We start from the raw sequence: 19,234 nt of genomic DNA, 5'->3' as shown, positions 1-19,234 counted from the left end.
CTTATCTGAAGAGCTGCTGCTCCCCCCGGGCAGCCCCGGCATGTCGAGGCTCGGCAGACAAAGAGCAGCAGAAAGCAAAACAAGGGCATGACCCCCCTAAAACTGCCCAGCCCCAGCCCTGCCGGAGCCTCTGGGCTTGATGTAGAGACCAAGCAGACCCACAGACCTAAATCTTTTGGGTTACGACGGTGTGATGAGGCACCTTGGAAGGGCTCCTGCATCCTTGAGCATACCCAAGCATCCCTCAGCATCCCTTAGCATCCCCCAGCATCTCTGTGCATCCCTCAGCATCCCCCAGCATCCCTTAGCATCCCCCAGCATCTCTGTGCATCCCTCAGCATCCCTGAGGATCCCTCCGCATCCCCAAGGCTTTCCCCAGCCCGGACTCACGTGTAGAGCGGCTGTAGCTGTAGGTGTGACGTCTTCTGTGGCGCCTGGTAGCCGTAGGAGTCAAACCCGCCGATGAAGTCGACTGGGGAGAGCGGGGAGAGCAGTGGGGTGAGCCGGGGAGGGCAGCAGGGCAGTTCCCCTGCCTCCCCCCCCACCCCACGGCACCCATGGGTCACGCAGCATCCCAGGTTGCAGCTGTATCCCGGGAAGTGCAGCATCCCAGGTTGCAGAGTATCCCAGATTGCAGCTGCATGCAAGGAAGTGCAGCATCCCAGGGAAATGCAACTTCCCCGTACGCAGTAGCATCCCAGGAAACTGCAGCATCCTGGGGATATGCAGCATCCTAGGTCACCACAGCATTCTGGATCCCTGCAACGTGCTGGGTCCCTGCAACATCCTGGGTCACTGTGGCATCCCGGGTCATGGCAGCATCCCAGGGAAGCACAGCATCCCTGGTGACTGCAGCATCCTGGGTTGCAGCAACTTCCCAGGAAGGTGCAGCATCCCAGGTCCCTGCAACGTCCTGGGTCACAGCCACATCCCAGGGAAATGCAGCATCCCAGGGAAGCACAGCATCCCGGGTGACGACAGCATCCTGTTGCAGCAACAACCCAAAGAAATGCAGCATCTGGGATTGCAGCAGAATCCCAGGGACATGCAGCATCCCGGGTCACCGCAGCATCCCAGGAAAAGTGCCAGCGAGAAACAGAGGACCCGACTTGCAGAGATGCCTGCGGCTCTCTCCTCACCGTAACAGCCCTTGCGTTGCAGGCTGGACAAAGTGGGTAAAATTACCCTATTATTGTCTCCGGAGTGGGCATTTAAGGAGAATTATGGGGGAATTACATCTCGTTTAAAGCCTGTCATTTAGGGGAATTGCAGACACCAATATATCAGTTTTCACGGCTGCGATTTCCAGCCTGGCCGTTCCGAATCCCTCACCCGCCCGAGGAGCCCCCGGGTGCTCGCTGGAGGGATCGCAGCAGCAGACCCCAGCCCTTCACCCCGCCTCGACGCAGCGGGAGCTGGGGGGACCCCAACTTCTCCCACGATCATCCTACATGTCCCCAGACCTGAACCCTCAACCGGCTGCTCGGAACAGCCACCGCGTGCAGCCAAGCCAGGTTTCCAAGCCGCTATGGGAGCCGTGGCACGACCCATCTCCCCAAAACCAATATAGGAATCCCCACGGAGCCGTGATCTGGGTGGGTTCGCACACGGGTGTCCAAGAAACAGCCACGAGCTCGAGGGAGGGGGGGAGCCAAGTTCTCCCACCATATTTATCTTCCTGACTTAATATTCAGCCAGCTCTCAATTTTGACGCCATCCATCCATTTCCAAATCTAATAAGATATTCCATTAAAAAAGATGCATTTGAATCTTGGGCTCCGGCAGCATTAATATTAAAAGTGTATTGAATGCAGGAGTTTGTTTGAATGCAAACACGCTTCAAAGCCGGCGGCGGTAGATAAACCCTTTTGCCAGCTCCCCGGGTACAGAAACAAGTTATTACCGCGGGCAGTGTCCAATTTCACACGGAGATTTTCCTTTTCCGCTACACCGCTTCCCAGCAGCATCGGGGCGGGAGGGAAAACACGGGGGTGCTGAGCCCCGGCACCTCCTGGGCTGGGCTGGGACCGTTTTGGGGTCCGTGGCACCGGCAGAGATGCCCATCCCGGGTGCTGCGGGGAAGGAGCCCGGCGCTGAGCGCATCTGGGTGGCTTTTGCCGCGCCGGCGGTTATGGCACATCCCTGCCTGCGGTCGGCTGCCGGGAGCTGCCAGCTGGCGCCAATTAATTAATGGCAGATGAGCATTTAATGCGGTTGGATGGCTACAGCCTCAACCACCTGGTTAATTGGGGCCGGGGCGCTCAGCGCTTCCGGAGGGGTGTTCGCAGGGATCGTTGTCAGATCGGAAAGCACAATATGGATTGTATAAAAGTTAGCTCACAACTTTGCTTAAATTGCTGGTTTTCCCTTTGCTTTGGGGTGAAAACTCTCTGGATGGGGAGGAGGGCACTGCTGCCCTGCTGTCCGTGGGGATGCTGGCCAGGGGGACATAATAAGTCCCATTTAATTGTCCCCAAGCCCCAGGTGGCTGTCAAAAGGGGGAGGCGGGTGATGGCTGGCTCTGGGAGATGTGGGAAGGGTCCGCATCCACACCAGGAGCAGCATTTATCAGGGACTGGAGGTGGCTTTTTACAGCAAGGACGATTCTCCCCAGTGCCACAGTGGACCAGGGACCCGGGGGAGATGCTCTGTCCCGGAGGAGATGCCCTGAATTTGGATCAGCAGGGAGCAGCCAGAGCGATGCTGGCCCCAAATCCGCCCCTGAGCAGCCCCACACAGGGATGAGCATCCCGGTTTCCATGGCAGCTGGACTTGGGTGTGTGATGCTGGTGTGCGGACCAGGGACCAGGGACTTGGGACCACCTCAGCCTCTCTGTTGGCTGGTAAGGGGACAAATCCCCACCCCAGGCACTGAAACCGGTCCCGTTCCTGCACCTGAAGGTTGTCAGCGCTGCAGTCCCGTGGGAGACACAGCAGCTCAGGGCTCACTGTCCCCGTCCCCCTCCTCTCCCAGCTCTGGCCAGGGCACAGCACCCTCCCCCAAGCTGGTGCAGGGGGAGACACGGGGTGGCACATCACTCCCCAGTGCATCTGCCTCACTGGGGATGGAAAAATGGGGCAAAACGCCCAGTTAAAGGGTTCTCTTCACCAGCTTGTGACTCAGGCATCGCCCCCCCCATCCCCAGCGAGGCGCTGCCCGGTGTCAGCCGAGGCCATTTTGCAGCGCTGTGGCTGTGTCCCCCCCAGGCAGGACTGAGAGCAAAGGCACTTACAGCTGTCTTCTTCCTCCAGGAACACTTTGCTGACGTAGCAGGCGTAGACGAAGCCAAAGAGCTGTGAAACAAAAGCGGGCAGAGAGAAGTCGGTTATCGGGGTGATGGGCACTGGGACCGGGATGGTGTCAGTAGGGGGACAAAAGTAGGTGATGCCCAGGAGCATCCTGGGGGAACCCTGGGCAGGATCAGGGCTGGTGGTGCTGGAGCCCGTCTCTGGTGGGGTCCAGGTGCTGGTTTGGGATGCAGCGAGATCAGATGGTTTCAGCTTCACCGGGGGGACAAGGGTGGTGGCTCGTAGGGGGACGAGCTGGCACCACACTGGGATGGCAGTGCAGAGGGTGCTGAGCCCCCCGTAGCACTGGGTGCCCTTTGGTGGGTGCATGGAAGCTGCTCTGGACCCCAATTCCCTTGAAAGCTTTGTTTTCTTGCAGCCTCCCCAAGGCTCCCCAGGAGCTTTGCATCCAGTTATGTCTCCTTCCCACCTCTCCATGGGGTGACAGCCACCTCCCTGTCCAGCGTCTCACACTCCAGCAACCCAGGGTCTGGGTGCATTACACCGAGAACCCCCCATTCCCACAGCATCCAGGCCACACCCTGCTGGGTTTTGGGGCGGGCAGCACCCCCGGGGTGCCGGCATGGGCTCCATCTGCTCCTCCCTTCTCAGCCCTTGATGCTATAAAATGGATGTGTGATGGTGAGATGTCACTGGCTGGACCACAGCAGCTCTGCCATTGTCCCTCCTCTCTCGCCTCACACTTTGAATCGTAGAATCACAGACTGGTTTGGGTTGGAAGGGACCTTAAAGATCATCCAGTGCCATCCCCTGCCCTGGGCAGGGACACCTCCCACCACACCAGTGGGCCCCCTCCAACCTGGCCTTGAACCCCTCCAGGGATGGGGCAGCCACAGCTTCTCTGGGCAACCTGGGCCAGGCTCTCACCACCCTCAGAGTGAAAAATTTCTTCCTGATACCTAAACTCAATCTCCCCTCTTTCAGTTAAAACCCTTCCCCCTCCTCCTATGGCTCCCCTCCCTGATCCAGAGTCCCTCCCCAGCTTTCCTGGAGCCCCTTGAGGGACTGGAAGGGGCTCTAAGGTCTCCCCGGAGCCTTCTCTTCTCCAGGCTGAACCCCCCCAACTCTCTCAGCCTGTCCTCACAGCAGAGGGGCTCCAGCCCTCCCAGCATCTCCGTGGCCTCCTCTGGCCCCGCTCCAACAGCTCCATGTCTCTCCTGTGCTGAGGACTCCAGAGCTGGACACAGTTCTCCAGGTGGGATCTCACCAGAGCAGAGCAGAGGAGTAGATCCCTCCCTTTGGAATGAGGGATGAGGAGGAAAGGTGCCGGCATCTGCCCTTACCGCCAGGAATATCTGTGTGGCGCTGCTCACCACCTCAATGTACTGGTAGTCGAGCAGGCAGCCGCTGACAGTGATGACGTGATGGTCCTCGGGCGCCAGGTTGGAGTTCATCACTGGCGTCACCAGGCAGCCTGGCCCGTTCTCCATCCACCACGAGCGATGCAGTGAGGTATTGAAGGTCATGATGAAGTCTCGGTCCTGCGGGAGGGGAGCAGAGGAGGAGGCACAGACCGTGGAGCTGAGGTTCTTTTGGTTCTTTGTAGACAAAAGAAGGGTTTTTCCAACCCAAGGATGCCCCATGATGCCCCATGTCAATATGGTGTGGTCATCAAACCCCTGCATCTCCCTGACCCACAGCTGGCGTTCCCAGGGTTTGTGGCTTCCTCCCGTTTGGTCAAGCATCACCCAGGTGTGCCACAGTGCCCAGGTGACATCACGGATGTCACAGAGTGGCACGACAGCTTGGCCTTGAGGCAGGGAAGCAGCTGCTTGCGATGCTGCCAGCCGCATCCAGCCATCTGAAAGATGAGATTGTGGGAGCAGCCACCAGCGTGGTCCCGGGAGGGGTTCGGGGTGCCTTCGTCTCCATCCTCATCCCCTCATCCCACTCATGTACGTCCCCTCCTTGTAAGCCCATGACCAGGCTGTGGAACTCTCCCTGCTCCATCTCCACCAGCTTTTAGGCGGCAGGGCAGTAGGCAGCAGCTTCCCCGTGGGAAGGCTCGGCTGCGGGCTGTCACCGGGGCTGGATAAGACCCAGGGCTAATCCCCTGTGCCCTCCCCACAGCGGGCTCGCACAGGGCTAAGCTGGAATTTAATAAAAGCATCAGAACGGGGTCTGGGCTCGATTCCAGGAGGCACCGTGGCATGGTCGATGCCGATGCCCCTGCCCAGGGATCTGGCAGGGAGATGGGGACAGCCTGGGTGGGGAGGCAACCCCAGCACAGAGCTCTGGCAGGCAGCAGCAGCATGGTTGGGCCAGCACCCACACCACAGAGGGTCCTCCTGGCATGGCTGGGAGACCACCCACCTCAGGGAGGGTCCTCCTGGCATAGCCAAGAAACCACCCATCCCACAGAGGGTCCTCCTGGCATGACTGGGCAAGCACCCACCTCAGGGAGGGTCCTTCTGGCTCCACTGGGTGAGCACCCACCTCACAGAGGGTCCTCCCAACCCCTCTCTGCCCCACCAGCCCTTGGGTCTAGAGGGGGCTGGGAAACCCACTGAGCATCTCTTGTAGGAAATCACCGATCTGGGATGAAAAGATTTTTGTGGGTGGGGGTGGAAAAAATAGAAAGCAAGTGGGTTTTGGTTTCTAAACCCGAAGGCTGTGGGTGGAGGTGCTGGGAAGCACAAAGAGGGGGTGTTCTGGCTTTGCGGCGTCACTGGGAGATTGGGGATTTCCACCGAAAGTGCTTGGTGGGAGTGAATCCTCCCCTGCTGCATCCCCCGTGCCTGCTGCACGTCTGCGGTGCTTCAGCTTTTTAGAAGAGCCTCAAACGACCTGTAGCGACACAGGAAGGTGGGTTTGTCCTTGTGAACCCCCCAGGAAGCCCGTTTCCCCGCTGTGGGCAGCTGCAGAGGGAGCTGGAGCCTGTCCCCTGGAGCCCTCCGTGATGTCCCGAGCTCAGCACAAGGAACAGCATCCCGGGATGCAGGAGCAGGGCACACCCTCGGCACGGGTACCCCGACCACGGCCCGGGGATGCTCAAACCACGCAGTGATGCATCATCACTACATTAAAGTTTGCTCTTTTATGTGTAAGAGCTATAATTTAATAGCTCAGGGTGGGGTGGAGCAACATGGAGAGGGACAGCCCCACTCCCATCCTCACCCCCACCACTGCCAGGATGACTTTTCAAAGCCATTAATGATGTCCGGCTGCTGTCCTCCTGCTGCTGGTCACTCTGGGGCTAGGCAGCGCTTCCAGAGACCCAGGAGAGCCCAGAAATTTGGGAATCTGCAGAAGAGGGGGGTGTCTCTTCCTCCCCACCCCGCTGCCCTGCCCATCCCTGCCTGCACTGCCAGCCGAGCTGCTGGAGACCCTGTCCCAAACCTCCCCGTCATCGCTCGTCCCCCATGCCCATGTCCCTTCTCCGCTTTATCTCCTCGCCAGGGTGTTAGGAAATGCCACCACGGAATTTCTGTACCCCATAAATCCCATAAACCCTGGCACCGCTGATTAACGAGGGCCATGCAATTCCCCACTCATCAACCTCATTAATTTTGCTCTCCTGCTTCAAAGCCTCCGTCCCCCCGCGCCACCTCGGCCTGAACCGTCCGTCTGTCCATCCCACCCACCCAAGTGCTCGGTGCTGTAGCCAGGACCCCCTGGGGAGGCACCCCAGTGGGTGCTTTGCCACCAGGGTGAGGGCACCCACATACTCTGGGTCCCTTTTTGGGGGGGTAGAGCTGTGGGGCAGGGGAAGGAGAAGGAGAGGGAGGAAGGATGGAGAGGTGGAGAGAGGAAGAGGAGGCAGCTGGGGGTGCCAGGGGGGTAGTTACCTGCGACAAGCGTCCGACCTCCAGGTAGAAGCAGATGATGAAGGCGTTCCAGCCGACCCACAGCACCAGCCACACCGCGTACTGCCGAGAAGAGAGCGGGTCAAGGCACGGCCGTGCCAAAGGGACCTTCCCCGCTCCATCCCTCCCTGCCCCGCTCACTGGATCCTGCCGGATCCACAGGGTTTGGATACGGGAAGGGACGTGGGGCTGAGCCATCCCCGGGGGTGACGATGCTGCACCCGGGCGTGGGGAGCAGCATCCGTGGCGGTACCTACCATCATGAGGTATTTGGATCTGTACTGGATGGTCCCAAAAATACCCAAAATAACGGCCATGATGTGTAAAAAATTAGCCAGGATGGGTGCCCACTGGTAGCCCAGGAAATCAAAGATCTGCCTCTCCAGCGCCGCCACCTGCAACAGAGCAAAGGAGGGGGGGCAGGTATTAGAGCAGGGCATCACTCACCGCAGCAGCTCCCGGGATGCTGAAGGCAAAGAGCAGCCGGTAATTAATGGGAAATCCCATGGATAATTAGTTGCAATAGGCTGAAATGTCTGCGTGATGCATTGGCTGGCAGTGGGGGATGCATCACGGCGAGTGAAGGGTTATTAGGAATATTTGGAGCTGAGAAGGTGGAGCGGGGAGATGTCATCAGCTCGTCACCCTCTGTGCCTCAGTTTCCCCATCGCTCAGGTCTCAGGCACTGCTGAAAATCACCCTCCAGGCTGGGTCTATCCCTGAGCTCAGCTTATCCAGGGAAAACCTTCTGCTCAGGTCGTGCATGGGGTCCCCTGGTATTTTGCAAGTGATTTTTCTGCCCGTCCTGGCCAGCTCGTCGCGTGCCTTCCCCTATTTAACGCCACCGGCGTTTGATCGCCGTTATCATTTGTAACCCATAAATAAGGATGTGATGCAGCTTCATAAATCGCAGGGCACAGCACATCAGGGATGGCAGCTGATGTGATCTGCCCGTTGTCCCAGCCCTTATTTATGACTCGCTACCGGCTCGGGGTCTATTACTCTTAATTACAGGATTAGCTTAAAGAGAGGTGGTAGCAACGGTGAGACAGGAGCGTGGAGCACTCACCGATGGTTTTAAATTAAAAAATGGAGATTTGATGAGGCTATGGCTTTTCAGGGAACTTTTTAGGGAATTTTGGGGCGCATCGGACACCGTGTTCCCCAAGGGCGTGGAGACAGGGCTGCAGCAAGATGTGTCTCCATCAGCCTTGCAAACCAAAAAACCTCTTTCCATTTCTCTTTCTGACAGCCCAGCCCTGTCTCGTTGCTCTTTGAGATGCCCCAGATTCACTCAATAAACCCCGCGAGCTCTGGCGTCCCAAGTCCTCCCCATGGCACCGTGCCTCAGTTTCCCCTCCTGCTGTAAGAACTCTCATCCTGGCGGAGAAGGGTGAGTTTATCCTGAAAATCACAGGAGAAAATAGCTTTACATCACCCCTCCATTCACTGGCAGCTTCCCCCAGTGACCTGGATTTAGGGGAGCTCCATCCTCGAAGGTCCCACGGGGGTTACGGCCGCGGGGCTGTCCCAGGGCCCCGCAGCATCCCTGCCCATCCAGCCTGACTTAACGCGTCCTAATTACAGGGGGGAAATAAATGAGGTGGCAAAAGTCCTTCCCTAAGTATTTCACAAGGCTGAGGCAGGGCTAATGCATCGGTGTGTGCAACCGCCAGCCGTGCCTCAGTTTCCCCATCTGTAAAGCATCACACACTCATTGACTCGGCTTAGTGAGGGCTCTAATTAACACCTGTTTTAGCCCAGCTCCATCCTGCCAGCGGGAGAAAAGCCAAAGGCAGAGCCGAGGACTATGGTATCCCATTCCCTACCCCCGGGACAGGATCTGCTGGGATCTGCGCCGGCAGGACCCCGGGTTCAATTAAAGGCGATGCAAAGCCATGGAGCAGCCGAGGCCGGGCAGCGCCTGGATCCGGGACCAAGGCTGTTTGCGTTGATGCTTAATTCACTTCCACGCTATTTAAACTCTCCCAGGAAACAGCCTTTGGAAATACTTACAACGGGGCTGTAAATCTTTTCAATTGCGGAATGTAAATAATAAATGAAACAAGGAGCGTGGTGCCCGGGGTTTTATAGCCATCCATCGATCTGGTGGCTGTTGACAGAGCTGCTTAGCGGGAGCGAGATGTGAAGGCTGCAAGTTTTGGGTACCAAAGAGTCTCCAAGGAGAGGGATGGGGCTGGGATGAGCCTCCGAGAGCATCCCGTGGAGCCGGAGTGATGAGTTTACACCCACGGGCTCCTTCACTCCAGCCCATCCAGCTGGGAGAGGCTGAAGGAGAAGGAGCTGGGAAAAAGCCTGGTTGAACCGAATCCTTCTTCATCCCAAGGAGAAGCAAAATCAGGGGCAAACACCACGGTCTCCCTGAGGATGAGCAAGGGCTGCTAATTGCACCAAAAAGCTTTGCCGGAGCCACCCCGGCAGGTAAAATGCTGCTTTGTGTGCGCCGTCATTCCAGGTTATTCCCTCCATGTCAACAGCAAATTTTGTGTTTTTCAGCCCCGTCGGATCCTGCTTAAGGTCAAGGGAAATTCGGAGACGCAGCACAAACACAGCGAGGCTGCAGCTGCAGCTCCCCGGGCACTCGTCGCCTGTGAAGCCCCAAGGGCACCCCAAGGGCAGGGTGGCAGCCTCATGCCCGGGTTCAGGAGTGGGGAAACTGAGGCACAGTCCCGCTCCGGGGTGACGGGGGGTGGCACGGGTCTGGCCATCCTCACACGGGGCACGGCGGGGCCGAGCCAGCACCGTCTTGAATCGTAGAATCATAGAATCATCCAGGTTGGAAGAGACCCCTGGGATCATCGAGTCCAACCATCTACCCTACTCTACAAAGTTCTCCCCTACACCATATCCCCCAACACCACATCTAAACGGATCTTAAACACATCCAGGGATGGTGACTCAACCCCCTCCCTGGGCAGCCTGTTCCAATGCCCGACCACTCGTTCTGTGAAAAATTCTTTCCTAATGTTCAGTCTAAACCCACCCTGTTGGAGCTTGAAGCCGTTCCCTCTCGTTCTGTCATTAATTACCTGTGCGAAGAGACCAGCACCAACCTCTCTACAGTGTCCTCTCAAGTAGTTGTAGAGAGTGATGAGGTCTCCCCTCAGCCTCCTCTTCCTCAAACTAAACAGTCCCAGCTCCTTCAACCGCTCTTCATAGGATTTGTTTTCCAGGCCCTTCACCAGCTCCGTTGCCCTCCTCTGCACCCGCTCCAGCACCTCGATATCTCTCTTGGATTGAGGTGCCCAAAACTGGACACGATACTCCAGGTGTGGCCTCACCAGCGCTGAGTACAGGGGGACAATCCCCTCCCTGCTTCTGCTGCTCACGCTATTTCTAACACAAGCCAGGATGCCGTTGGCTTTCTTGGCCACCTGGGCACACTGCCGGCTCATGTTCAGCCGCTTGGCAATTAGAACCCCCAGGTCTCTTTCTTCCAGGAAAGAGAGCTCAGCCTGATGCTCCTGGTCCGGCACCCGGAGCATCCTCGCCTGATCCTTTGGGGGTGAACAAACTTCAAGCCACCCTGGATTTTCATGCAGCCACTGCCAGCCGTTCCTCAAGGGTGGCTCTGAAGGAAGCCGGCGCAGTGAGCGAGCCCGGCCACGGGGCTCAGCATCGCTTCGAGCACGGTGAGGGCTCTGCAAGCTCCCGGCACGCTCCCTCAGAAACCTCCCAGCAACTTGGGGACCGGCAGCATCCAACCCCCCCAAACCCAAACTTGTAGAGCTCAGAGCACCCTCCCCAGGCCGTCCTCCTCCTCTAAGGGGTATTTCCCATGCTAATAGCAGCCCCGTTAATGACCCACCCTCATTAACACCCTGCTCTTCCCTTTCTGCTCCACCATCAAAGCCCTGATGCTCCTGGGAGTGCAGGGGCTGGGAATCACACACCATCCTGCTGCTAATTAAGATAAACCTGCAGCTGATCAATGCAACGAGTTTTAGGGCTCCCTCTTAATTAAACACTCTCTAGTTTATCGATTGGCCCCAAAAAGTTCCCTCTGCAGCAAATCATATCAATTTGTCGGGGGCAGGGGTGCGCTGGAGTCCTGCTAATTGAAACACGTTGTCCGCAATGATTTTATTTTAATCAGGAAATCGAAGCGGGCGAGACGCGGGGACCGGGCTCCATCGGCACGTGGTGGTCCCCAGGGAGCACCGTGGCGGGAGGGGACGCGTGCGCAGCCCCGCGGGGACGGGGAGGTGCCAGGGCTCAGCCCAGGGGCTCTGGGCAGGCAGAGCTGGAGGAAAATGGGGTTTTTTGAGGGTGCTGGCACCAAATTCAAGGGAGAAGGAACTCGCCTGTCCCCAGATCACCCCTCAGTTATGGCACCTTCACCTTCCTCAGACCCATCCCGTCACTCGGTGGGGTTTTCCCCGTCGTTTTTAATCCCCACGACAAGGATGGGAGAGATGAACCCTGCTCTGGCTGCACGGGAGGATTGCACAGACACCAGGGAGCACCTTCCCCCATGTCCCACCCTCACCAGATTTGATATTTTGAGGTTGAAAATCCCTCCTGTGACCCAGCTGGGCACCACCAGGCCTCAGGAAGAGCATCCCTGACCCAGCACCATCCAACCTGCTGCAGTACTAAACCAGAACCAGCAGCTGCCATTTCTGCTCTCCTGGAATCAGAGAATCACAGAATGGTTTGGGTTGGAAGGGACCTTCAAAGCCCATCCATTCCCACCCCCTGCCCTGGGCAGGGACACCTCCCACCACACCAGGTTGCTCCAAGCCCCCTCCAACCTGGCCTTGAACCCCTCCAGGGATGGGGCAGCCACAGCTTCTCTGGGCAACCTGGGCCAGGCTCTCACCACCCTCACAGCAAACAAGTTCTTCCCCACATCTCATCTCCATCTCCCCTCTTTCAGTGTCAAACCCTTCCCCCTCCTCCTAGGGCTCCCCTCCCTGATCCAGAGTCCCTCCCCAGCTTTCCTGGAGCCCCTTTAGGGACTGGAAGGGGCTCCAAGGTCTCCCCGGAGCCTTCTCTTCTCCAGGCTGCACCCCCCCAACTCTCTCAGCCTGTCCTCACAGCAGAGGGGCTCCAGCCCTCCCAGCATCTCCGTGGCCTCCTCTGGCCCTGCTCCAACAGGTCCATGTCCTTCTGCTGTTGGTGGCCCCAGAGCTGGAGGCAGCATTGGGAGGGGGGTCTCCCTAGAGCGGAGCAGAGGGGCAGAATCCCCCCCTTGCCCTGCTGGCCACGCTGCTGGGGATGCAGCCCAGGATGCGGGGGGGGATCTGGGCTCCAGTGCACGTTGCCGGGGCATGTGGAGCTTCTCACCCACCAACACCCCCAAGTCCTTCTCCTCAGGGCTGCTCTCCATCCCTTCATCTCGCAGTCTACTAATACTGGGAATTGCCCTGTCCCAGGTGCAGGCCCTTGCACTTGGCCTGGTTGAACTTGGCCCATCCAGGTCCCTCTGGATGGTGTCCTGTCCCTCCAGCGCATCAACTGCCCCTCTCAGCTTGGTGTCATCTGCAGACTTGCTGAGGGTGCCCCCATCCCACTGTCTATGTCACTGCTGAACATATTAAATAGTACTGGTCCCAGTGCAGACCCTTGAGGGACACCACTCCTTAACCATCTCCACTGGGACACTGAGCCGTTGACTGCAACTCTTTGGGGAGAGCCATCCAGCCACTTCGTAACCATCTAACAGTGTCCATCAAACCCACATCTCTCCCATTTAATGATGAGATAAAACCGACCCTGCCCTGCTCAGTAACACAGCAGTGGACAGGATGCCCACAGGGACCAAGCCCTTCCTCTGCACAGCAAGATGGACACCATGTCCACAGGGTGGCCACAAGGTCATAGCACAGCCCGGGGCCACCCCTCATCCTGCCGTCCCCACTGACCCAGGCTGGAGCCACCCCCGCACCCTCAACCCACAACCCTGCCTGGGATTTATGGAAGCAGGATTTGGCAGCAGACCCTCCCATCATATCTGTCACACTTGGTGGCTCTTAGAGACTTCTCCAAAAACCACTTAATTACCACCAAAACTGAAGGGATGCGAGGACACAGCTACCTGTGGGCACAAGTGACCCAGGCACATGTGTCCAGGTGCTTGGTGGTCCTGGGAACCGCAGGGACCATTTATCCATGTCCCCCTCCCGCAGTGGCCAGGGGAGGTGACACTCATGTCACCAGGGCCCGGGGCGAGGATGCTGGTCCAGCTGTGGCCCCCTGTCCCCCTGGGCTCTGTGGGGGAGGTGGTGCTGTCCCCTCCCCGCGCTCCATCCTCGCGCCTCGCCTGTGATGGAGATGACACGTTTGCTGACACAGACGCATAAATATATTATTGCATCCCTAAAGCCTCAATAATTAAGGGGTGGTGAGAGATGGGCGCTTGCTCTGGCGCTGAGGAGGGGTCATCTCTGGGGGGATCTGGGAGGGGGACAGTCCCTCCATCTGCTCGCTCATAGCTGGTCCCTCCTGTCTCTCCCTGATGCCCCAAAGGTGAGGAGCCCCACGGTTGGGTGTTGGGAGATGCTCTGGGGACATCCCTGCTGCTCGCTGCGCCCTCACCCTGTCCGAAGCCCCCCGAGCATCACCCCAGGCTGCAGCAGGCAGGGAGTCATGCTTGGGGACACGGGGCAGTGACCCCCCATCCCTCAGCCTCATCTCAACCTGTGCCACCCCCCGTGCCCAGGCTCCGATTTTTCCGGGTACATTATTATGTATTTAATTGCTTTTAAATACAAGCCTCCTGTTCCTGACATCCCGGAGAGGGAACCCCGGTGTCCAGAGCACGTGGGGCACTGGTGGCATGGAGGGGGACACTGTGACACAGGGGTCCAGGCCTGTTAATTCACACAGGGGTGACGCTGGCCACCCCGTCCCTCTGCCTGTGGGGATGGCCCTGGACAGGCCCTTCCCACTCCTGGGGTTCACTGCCACTTCAGCTGGGCCATTTTGGGGCAGAATAAGGGGTTTCCACAATTTTATTCATTGGGAAAAACACTTCCTGAGGGAAAAAAAACCATCTTTTTTTTCTGGCATGGAAACACTTGCCATATATTTTTTCCCCTTTCTAGGAACAATCAGGGAGGACATGTCCCTTTCCCCTGCTCATGTGCCTTTATTAAAACCCTCAGAAGGGCAATGGGCAGATTTTTTCCTGCCTGGAAATGTCCTGCCACATCCCAGGGAGTCGGCAGCAGGAAAGATGGGGTCACGGTGGTGGGGATGGTTGCGGGGAAAATTCCCTAAAAAGCCCCTTTTCCCCAGCCTCCCCCCAGGGATGGCCACGGGGGGCTGCATGGTGAAAGCCCCCAAAACCTTGGGCAAGACCCCGTGGGGGATGCCGGGTGTGAGATGCCCTGGCTGGGCGAGCGGTGAGCCGGGGGTGGGATTCCCAGATCTAGGATAAGCCTGGAAGATCCAGTGGCATCGGAAGCAGCTGAGGATGGGGAGCAGCCATGGATCCCGGCTCGCGGGCTGCAGGGGGGGGGCAAGAGAGCACTCACCCTCTGCCTGCACTCACATCCTGGGGGGGTTCTCAGCACCCCACATCCCCGAGGGAACAGGGTCTCGTTCCAGCATTCTTGGGGCTTTGACGCACCAGGAGCCAGAAGCTGCCTCAAGGGGTAGAAGTTGGGGAAAAGGGGATTTTTAGGGGATTTTTTTTTTCCCCATCCCCAAAACCTCAGCTTTTCTGCTGCCGGCTCCCTGCAGATGTGGCTCTGACATTCTCAGGCAGGAGCAAACCTGCCCATCACCCTCCGAAGGTCTTCACCAAGCCAGGGAAAAAAAATCCCCACCCAATTTTTCACAGAAAGTGGAAAAAAATAGATGGGAATGAGTTTCTATTCCAGAAAAAAAGGATGTTCCCCCCTGGAAATATTCTCCCTGAAGACTGAAAAGCCCTGACAATCCAGTAGCATTTTTTCTCGGGGTCGGGAAGGCCGGAGCAGGCAGCGCAGGCAGGATGCTCCCCCGGCTGCCCTTCAGCTCAGCAGCAGCATCTGTGCCTCGGGCTTCAATAAACCCTCTGCCCTCCTCTGCGCCGCGTGGCAGGAGCGGAGCGGGGCTTGGGTACCCCCCGATGGGTTATTATCCTTCAGCCGGGTGATTTCCTCCCGCACACCATATGCCCGGCGCTCGCCGGGGATTTAACTTTTCATTTCGCTGCGTTTTGAAGAGATTTGGGGTTTTTATTCCGCCTCGAATTCCCCTCTGTGCCGCCGCCGAAGATGCTGCGAGAGCATCGCTCCCCACCGCCCTGAGCCCGTCCTGGTGGTTTGGGGCAGAAATGCTGAATTTCTAGGAAGTTTGGCCAAAAAAATATTGGGGTTTAGGGAAAATACATCCCCCGAGCAGAGCTGCAGGGCAGGATCTGGACTGCTAGTGAGATGCCCGATGCTGTCGGTCCCCATAAGGGACATTTCTCGCAGCAGATGGAGCATCATTGGGGCAGACAAAGCACAAGGGGCTCCCGGGGACCGGCTGAATCCTGCCCCCATCCCCAGGAGGGACCACAAAGCCCAGCTCCCAGCCCCATTCGCAACCAAAGGATGTTACGGGGTCCCACATCCCCACCCCAAACAACCCCCAGCACCCAAACAACCCCGCGCAGGCCCACCCACCCCCCACAACCCCTCTTTTTGAGGCAGTTTAAGGCATTTTGCTGATTTTTGCTCTGAGGGAGCCCGTGGAGCATCCTCGCGAGCTGCCCGTCTCCACTTAGGGAAATTGGCTGCGATTTAAATGAGCGGCAAGCGAGCGAATTGACTATTAAGAAGGTGCAAACACCGCTGTGAACCCAGGGACTTCATTTAATGACTTGGAAACAAGTTCTTGACCTACTTCCAACTTGCAAAAGCCTTCATGAAATCGCAAAGGAGAAGAAATTAAAGGCGCCGGAGCCTGGATCGCTCTGCGGCATCAGGTGGTGATGAGCAGGATGCGGCCCTTGGCCGAGAAGATGCTCTAAGGCTGAGCACCCCCATTGCAAAACGTGGCAGGAGCAAAAAGTGGGGTGGAAGAGGCACAAATTGGGTCATTCCCCAGCTGTTGCAACTCCCTATTGATGCCAGAGGGTTTTGGGGGCCTCCTGACCTCTGTGCAGCCCCCCAACACCAGCATCACTGGATTTAGGAGCTCCCGGCACGTGGCTCAAGCATCCAGGATGCAGCTGTGGGCACTGGGGGCATAGGCAGAGAGTTGGGGTGCACGGGGTCCCTCGCCACGGCTCCCCATCACCCCCTCAGCACCCACCACCCATCCCATGGGCTTTCCTTCTTCTCGCCTATCTCTCCCCTCCCACCCCCCATTCCCAATTATTTATTTCTTTTCGCTGCATCCGGCAGCGTTGCCATGGGAACGTGGCAGCAGCCCCAGCTGGATGCGCTTGTCTAGACACTGCGCCCCAGGAGCCCAGCGGCAACCTGGTCCATGGGCTGGATTCGGCCCCTGGGGTGGGCTGTACCCCCTGGGTGTGGGGTCACCCCTTGCACTCACCCCCAGGACCCCCCCAGCACCCATATGGCTGGGTCCCCTCCAAGCCCTGCACCCCAGACCCGCGCTCCTGGCTCCATCTATCCCTGGTGGATTCTATACAAGGAGGGTTGGGAAATGCAGCGTTGGGGTGGTAATGGCTATCATAGTAGTAGTAGTTGTAGTAATAATAATAATAATAATAATTATTATTATTATTATTATTATTACTATTATTATTATTATTATTATAGTTGTATCCCCTAAATGTAGCCCCAGGGTTGGAAAGTGCCCTTCACACAAGGCAGATTAAACCCAGCCCTCTCCTGTTGTGGATCCATCACAGGGAAGGGGAAACTGAGGCACGGCATGGGGAGACACCCCCAAACCTTTGCAGTGCCCTCTGAGACTCTGGGAACACCGAGACCTGGGGCACTGGCTGTTCCCATGCAGACAGGGAGGTTCCATCACCACCTCGGGCTCCTCCTGACTTACACCCACTGAAACAAAGCCCTGAGGCACCACTGGGCCTGTCGGGTCCCAAAACTCCGGGTTTCTGGTGGATTTGGCTCTCACCAGCTCCCATCTCCCCAGCAAGGACCCGCAGTGGGTCATTAACCCAGGAGGAATTTTGATAGGTGGGGGTTTTTTTCAGCAACAATCACAAATTTCCAATTTCCCCAGTAGCAGGCTCGTTTAACACCATATTACACCTATTTATCTTTAACACAATATCCCATCTATTTATCTTTAACACAATATCCCATCTATTTATCTTTAACGCAATATCCCATCTATTTAACTTTAACACAATATTACACCTATTATTTGCACCGTCCTATAAAAGCTGAGACAGAACGTTTTTCTTTCTCTCACCTCCCACCGAGGAAGCCTTTTGATGCCGAGAGAAAGCCGAGGAAGTCGAGGCGGCTCAATTCCGTGTCTCGTCCATCAGAGGCTGGCTCCGGAACGATGCCCTCCCACTTTATTCCCGCTTTATTCCCACAGGGAATTGCTCCATCCCCTTAGGAATTGCTCCAGACCCATTTAAGTCTCCCTGCAGAGGGGAGCCAGGACGATCCCATTAACCCCGAGCTCCACTCCCCGTCCACCCAGCCTGACCTTGCAAACGACCTTCAAACAACCCAGGACCTTGGGGTCCCCTTGGTGGGGAGGACACGGAGCGGTGGCAGTCATGGATGGAGTAAAGAGGTGCCAGCAATGTCCCTGGGAGGGAGGAAATGTGCACCAGGGACAGCAGTGGTGCCTGAGGAGGCAATTGCTGCGGAGGAGAAACTGAGGCACAGGGCTGCAACCCCAGCGGAACCCATCCATCCATCCATCCATCCATCCATCCATCCCCGGGAGGTTGTGGGGCTTTCACCCCCACAGGGCTGAAGCACCAAGGTCACCGGTGGTGGCCGAGGAAGGGCTGATCCTGCACCACCCAGGTGCCGTGCACTGCTTTGCTGTGCCTCAGTTTACCTGGAAAATGGGCTAAGTCTTGCCCAGCCCTGCTCAGCACCGCACTGGGGAGCATTTGTTCAGCTCAGAGTCCAGCTCTGGAGTCCTCAGCACAGGAGAGACATGGACCTGCTGGAGCGGGGCCAGAGGAGGCCACGGAGATGCTGGGAGGGCTGGAGCCCCTCTGCTGTGAGGACAGGCTGAGAGAGTTGGGGGGGTTCAGCCCGGGGAAGAGAAGGCTCCGGGGAGACCTTAGAGCCCCTTCCAGTCCCTCAAGGGGCTCCAGGAAAGACGGGGAGGGACTCTGGATCAGGGAGGGGAGCCATAGGAGGAGGGGGAAGGGTTTGACACTGAAAGAGGGGAGATTGAGCTGAGATTGGGGGAAGAACTTCTTTGCTGTGAGGGTGGTGAGAGCCTGGCCCAGGCTGCCCAGAGAAGCTGTGGCTGCCCCATCCCTGGAGGGGTTCAAGGCCAGGTTGGAGGGGGTTTGGAGCAGCCTGGTGTGGTGGGAGGTGTCCCTGCCCAGGGCAGGGGGTGGCACTGGATGGGCTTTAAGGTCCCTTCCAACTTGAACCGTTCTGTGATTCTGTGATTCTCCTGGTCAGGGTGACCAGCTCCATCAGAGCAGGTTTAATGGGGAAACTAAAGAGAAACTCAAGTCCTGGAGAAAGGCTGTGCCCTGAGGACACGGGGCTGATAGCTGCTCCAAACCCGCAGGAGCAGGGCTGGGCCACTGGGTTGGCACAGAGAGACAGGATTTGGACTGAGTCTTGCTGAATTACAACTTTTAAGCTAAGTTATGCCACGAAGAGACATCAAGAGAAGAGGAGATGTGGGCAATGGCCAGTGGTACAGAGGAGCAATGGGAACCTGGGCAGAGCCCGGCCACACTGCCTCGGGCAGCTGTGACTAGAGAAGGTGGGTCATGGGTTGGAGCAAATCCGTCTGGGAGCAGAGAGGGAAGTGAAGGGGCTGTACAGCACCGTGCCATGCCCGCGTAACCCAGCTGTGTGTCTGGGATGGACTGTGAACAGGGGAGCCTGCTGTCCCCCCCATCCATCCTATCCTTCAATCCCATCCCATCCATCCTTTGTATCCCATGTATTCCATCCCATCCATTTCATCCATCCTGTCCATCAATCCGTTGTGGCTTTGGCTGAGCTGGCCACTAAAACCAGGACACA

General features: G+C 57.6%; 1 protein-coding gene across 1 annotated transcript in view; it reads right to left on the bottom strand.

Annotated features, from left to right (window-relative positions):
- Window positions 1-386: 386 nt before the first annotated feature.
- NKAIN1 (sodium/potassium transporting ATPase interacting 1) overlaps window positions 387-19,234 on the bottom strand; it is a 34,630-nt gene continuing 15,782 nt past the window's right edge. Inside the window, exons 2-6 of the mRNA XM_074161835.1 lie at window positions 7,373-7,510; window positions 7,098-7,178; window positions 4,593-4,790; window positions 3,234-3,294; window positions 387-472 (exon numbers count right to left, since the gene is read on the bottom strand). Coding sequence (XP_074017936.1) covers window positions 387-472; window positions 3,234-3,294; window positions 4,593-4,790; window positions 7,098-7,178; window positions 7,373-7,510 — 564 coding nt within the window. The remainder of the gene's footprint in view (window positions 473-3,233; window positions 3,295-4,592; window positions 4,791-7,097; window positions 7,179-7,372; window positions 7,511-19,234) is intronic.

Source organism: Numenius arquata, chromosome 21 (genome assembly GCF_964106895.1).
Source record: "Numenius arquata chromosome 21, bNumArq3.hap1.1, whole genome shotgun sequence".
In the NCBI taxonomy this organism is placed as follows: Eukaryota; Metazoa; Chordata; class Aves; order Charadriiformes; family Scolopacidae; genus Numenius; species Numenius arquata.
The sequence above is the reverse complement of the archived record's forward strand: the minus strand, read 5'-3'. Positions and strand labels throughout refer to the sequence as shown.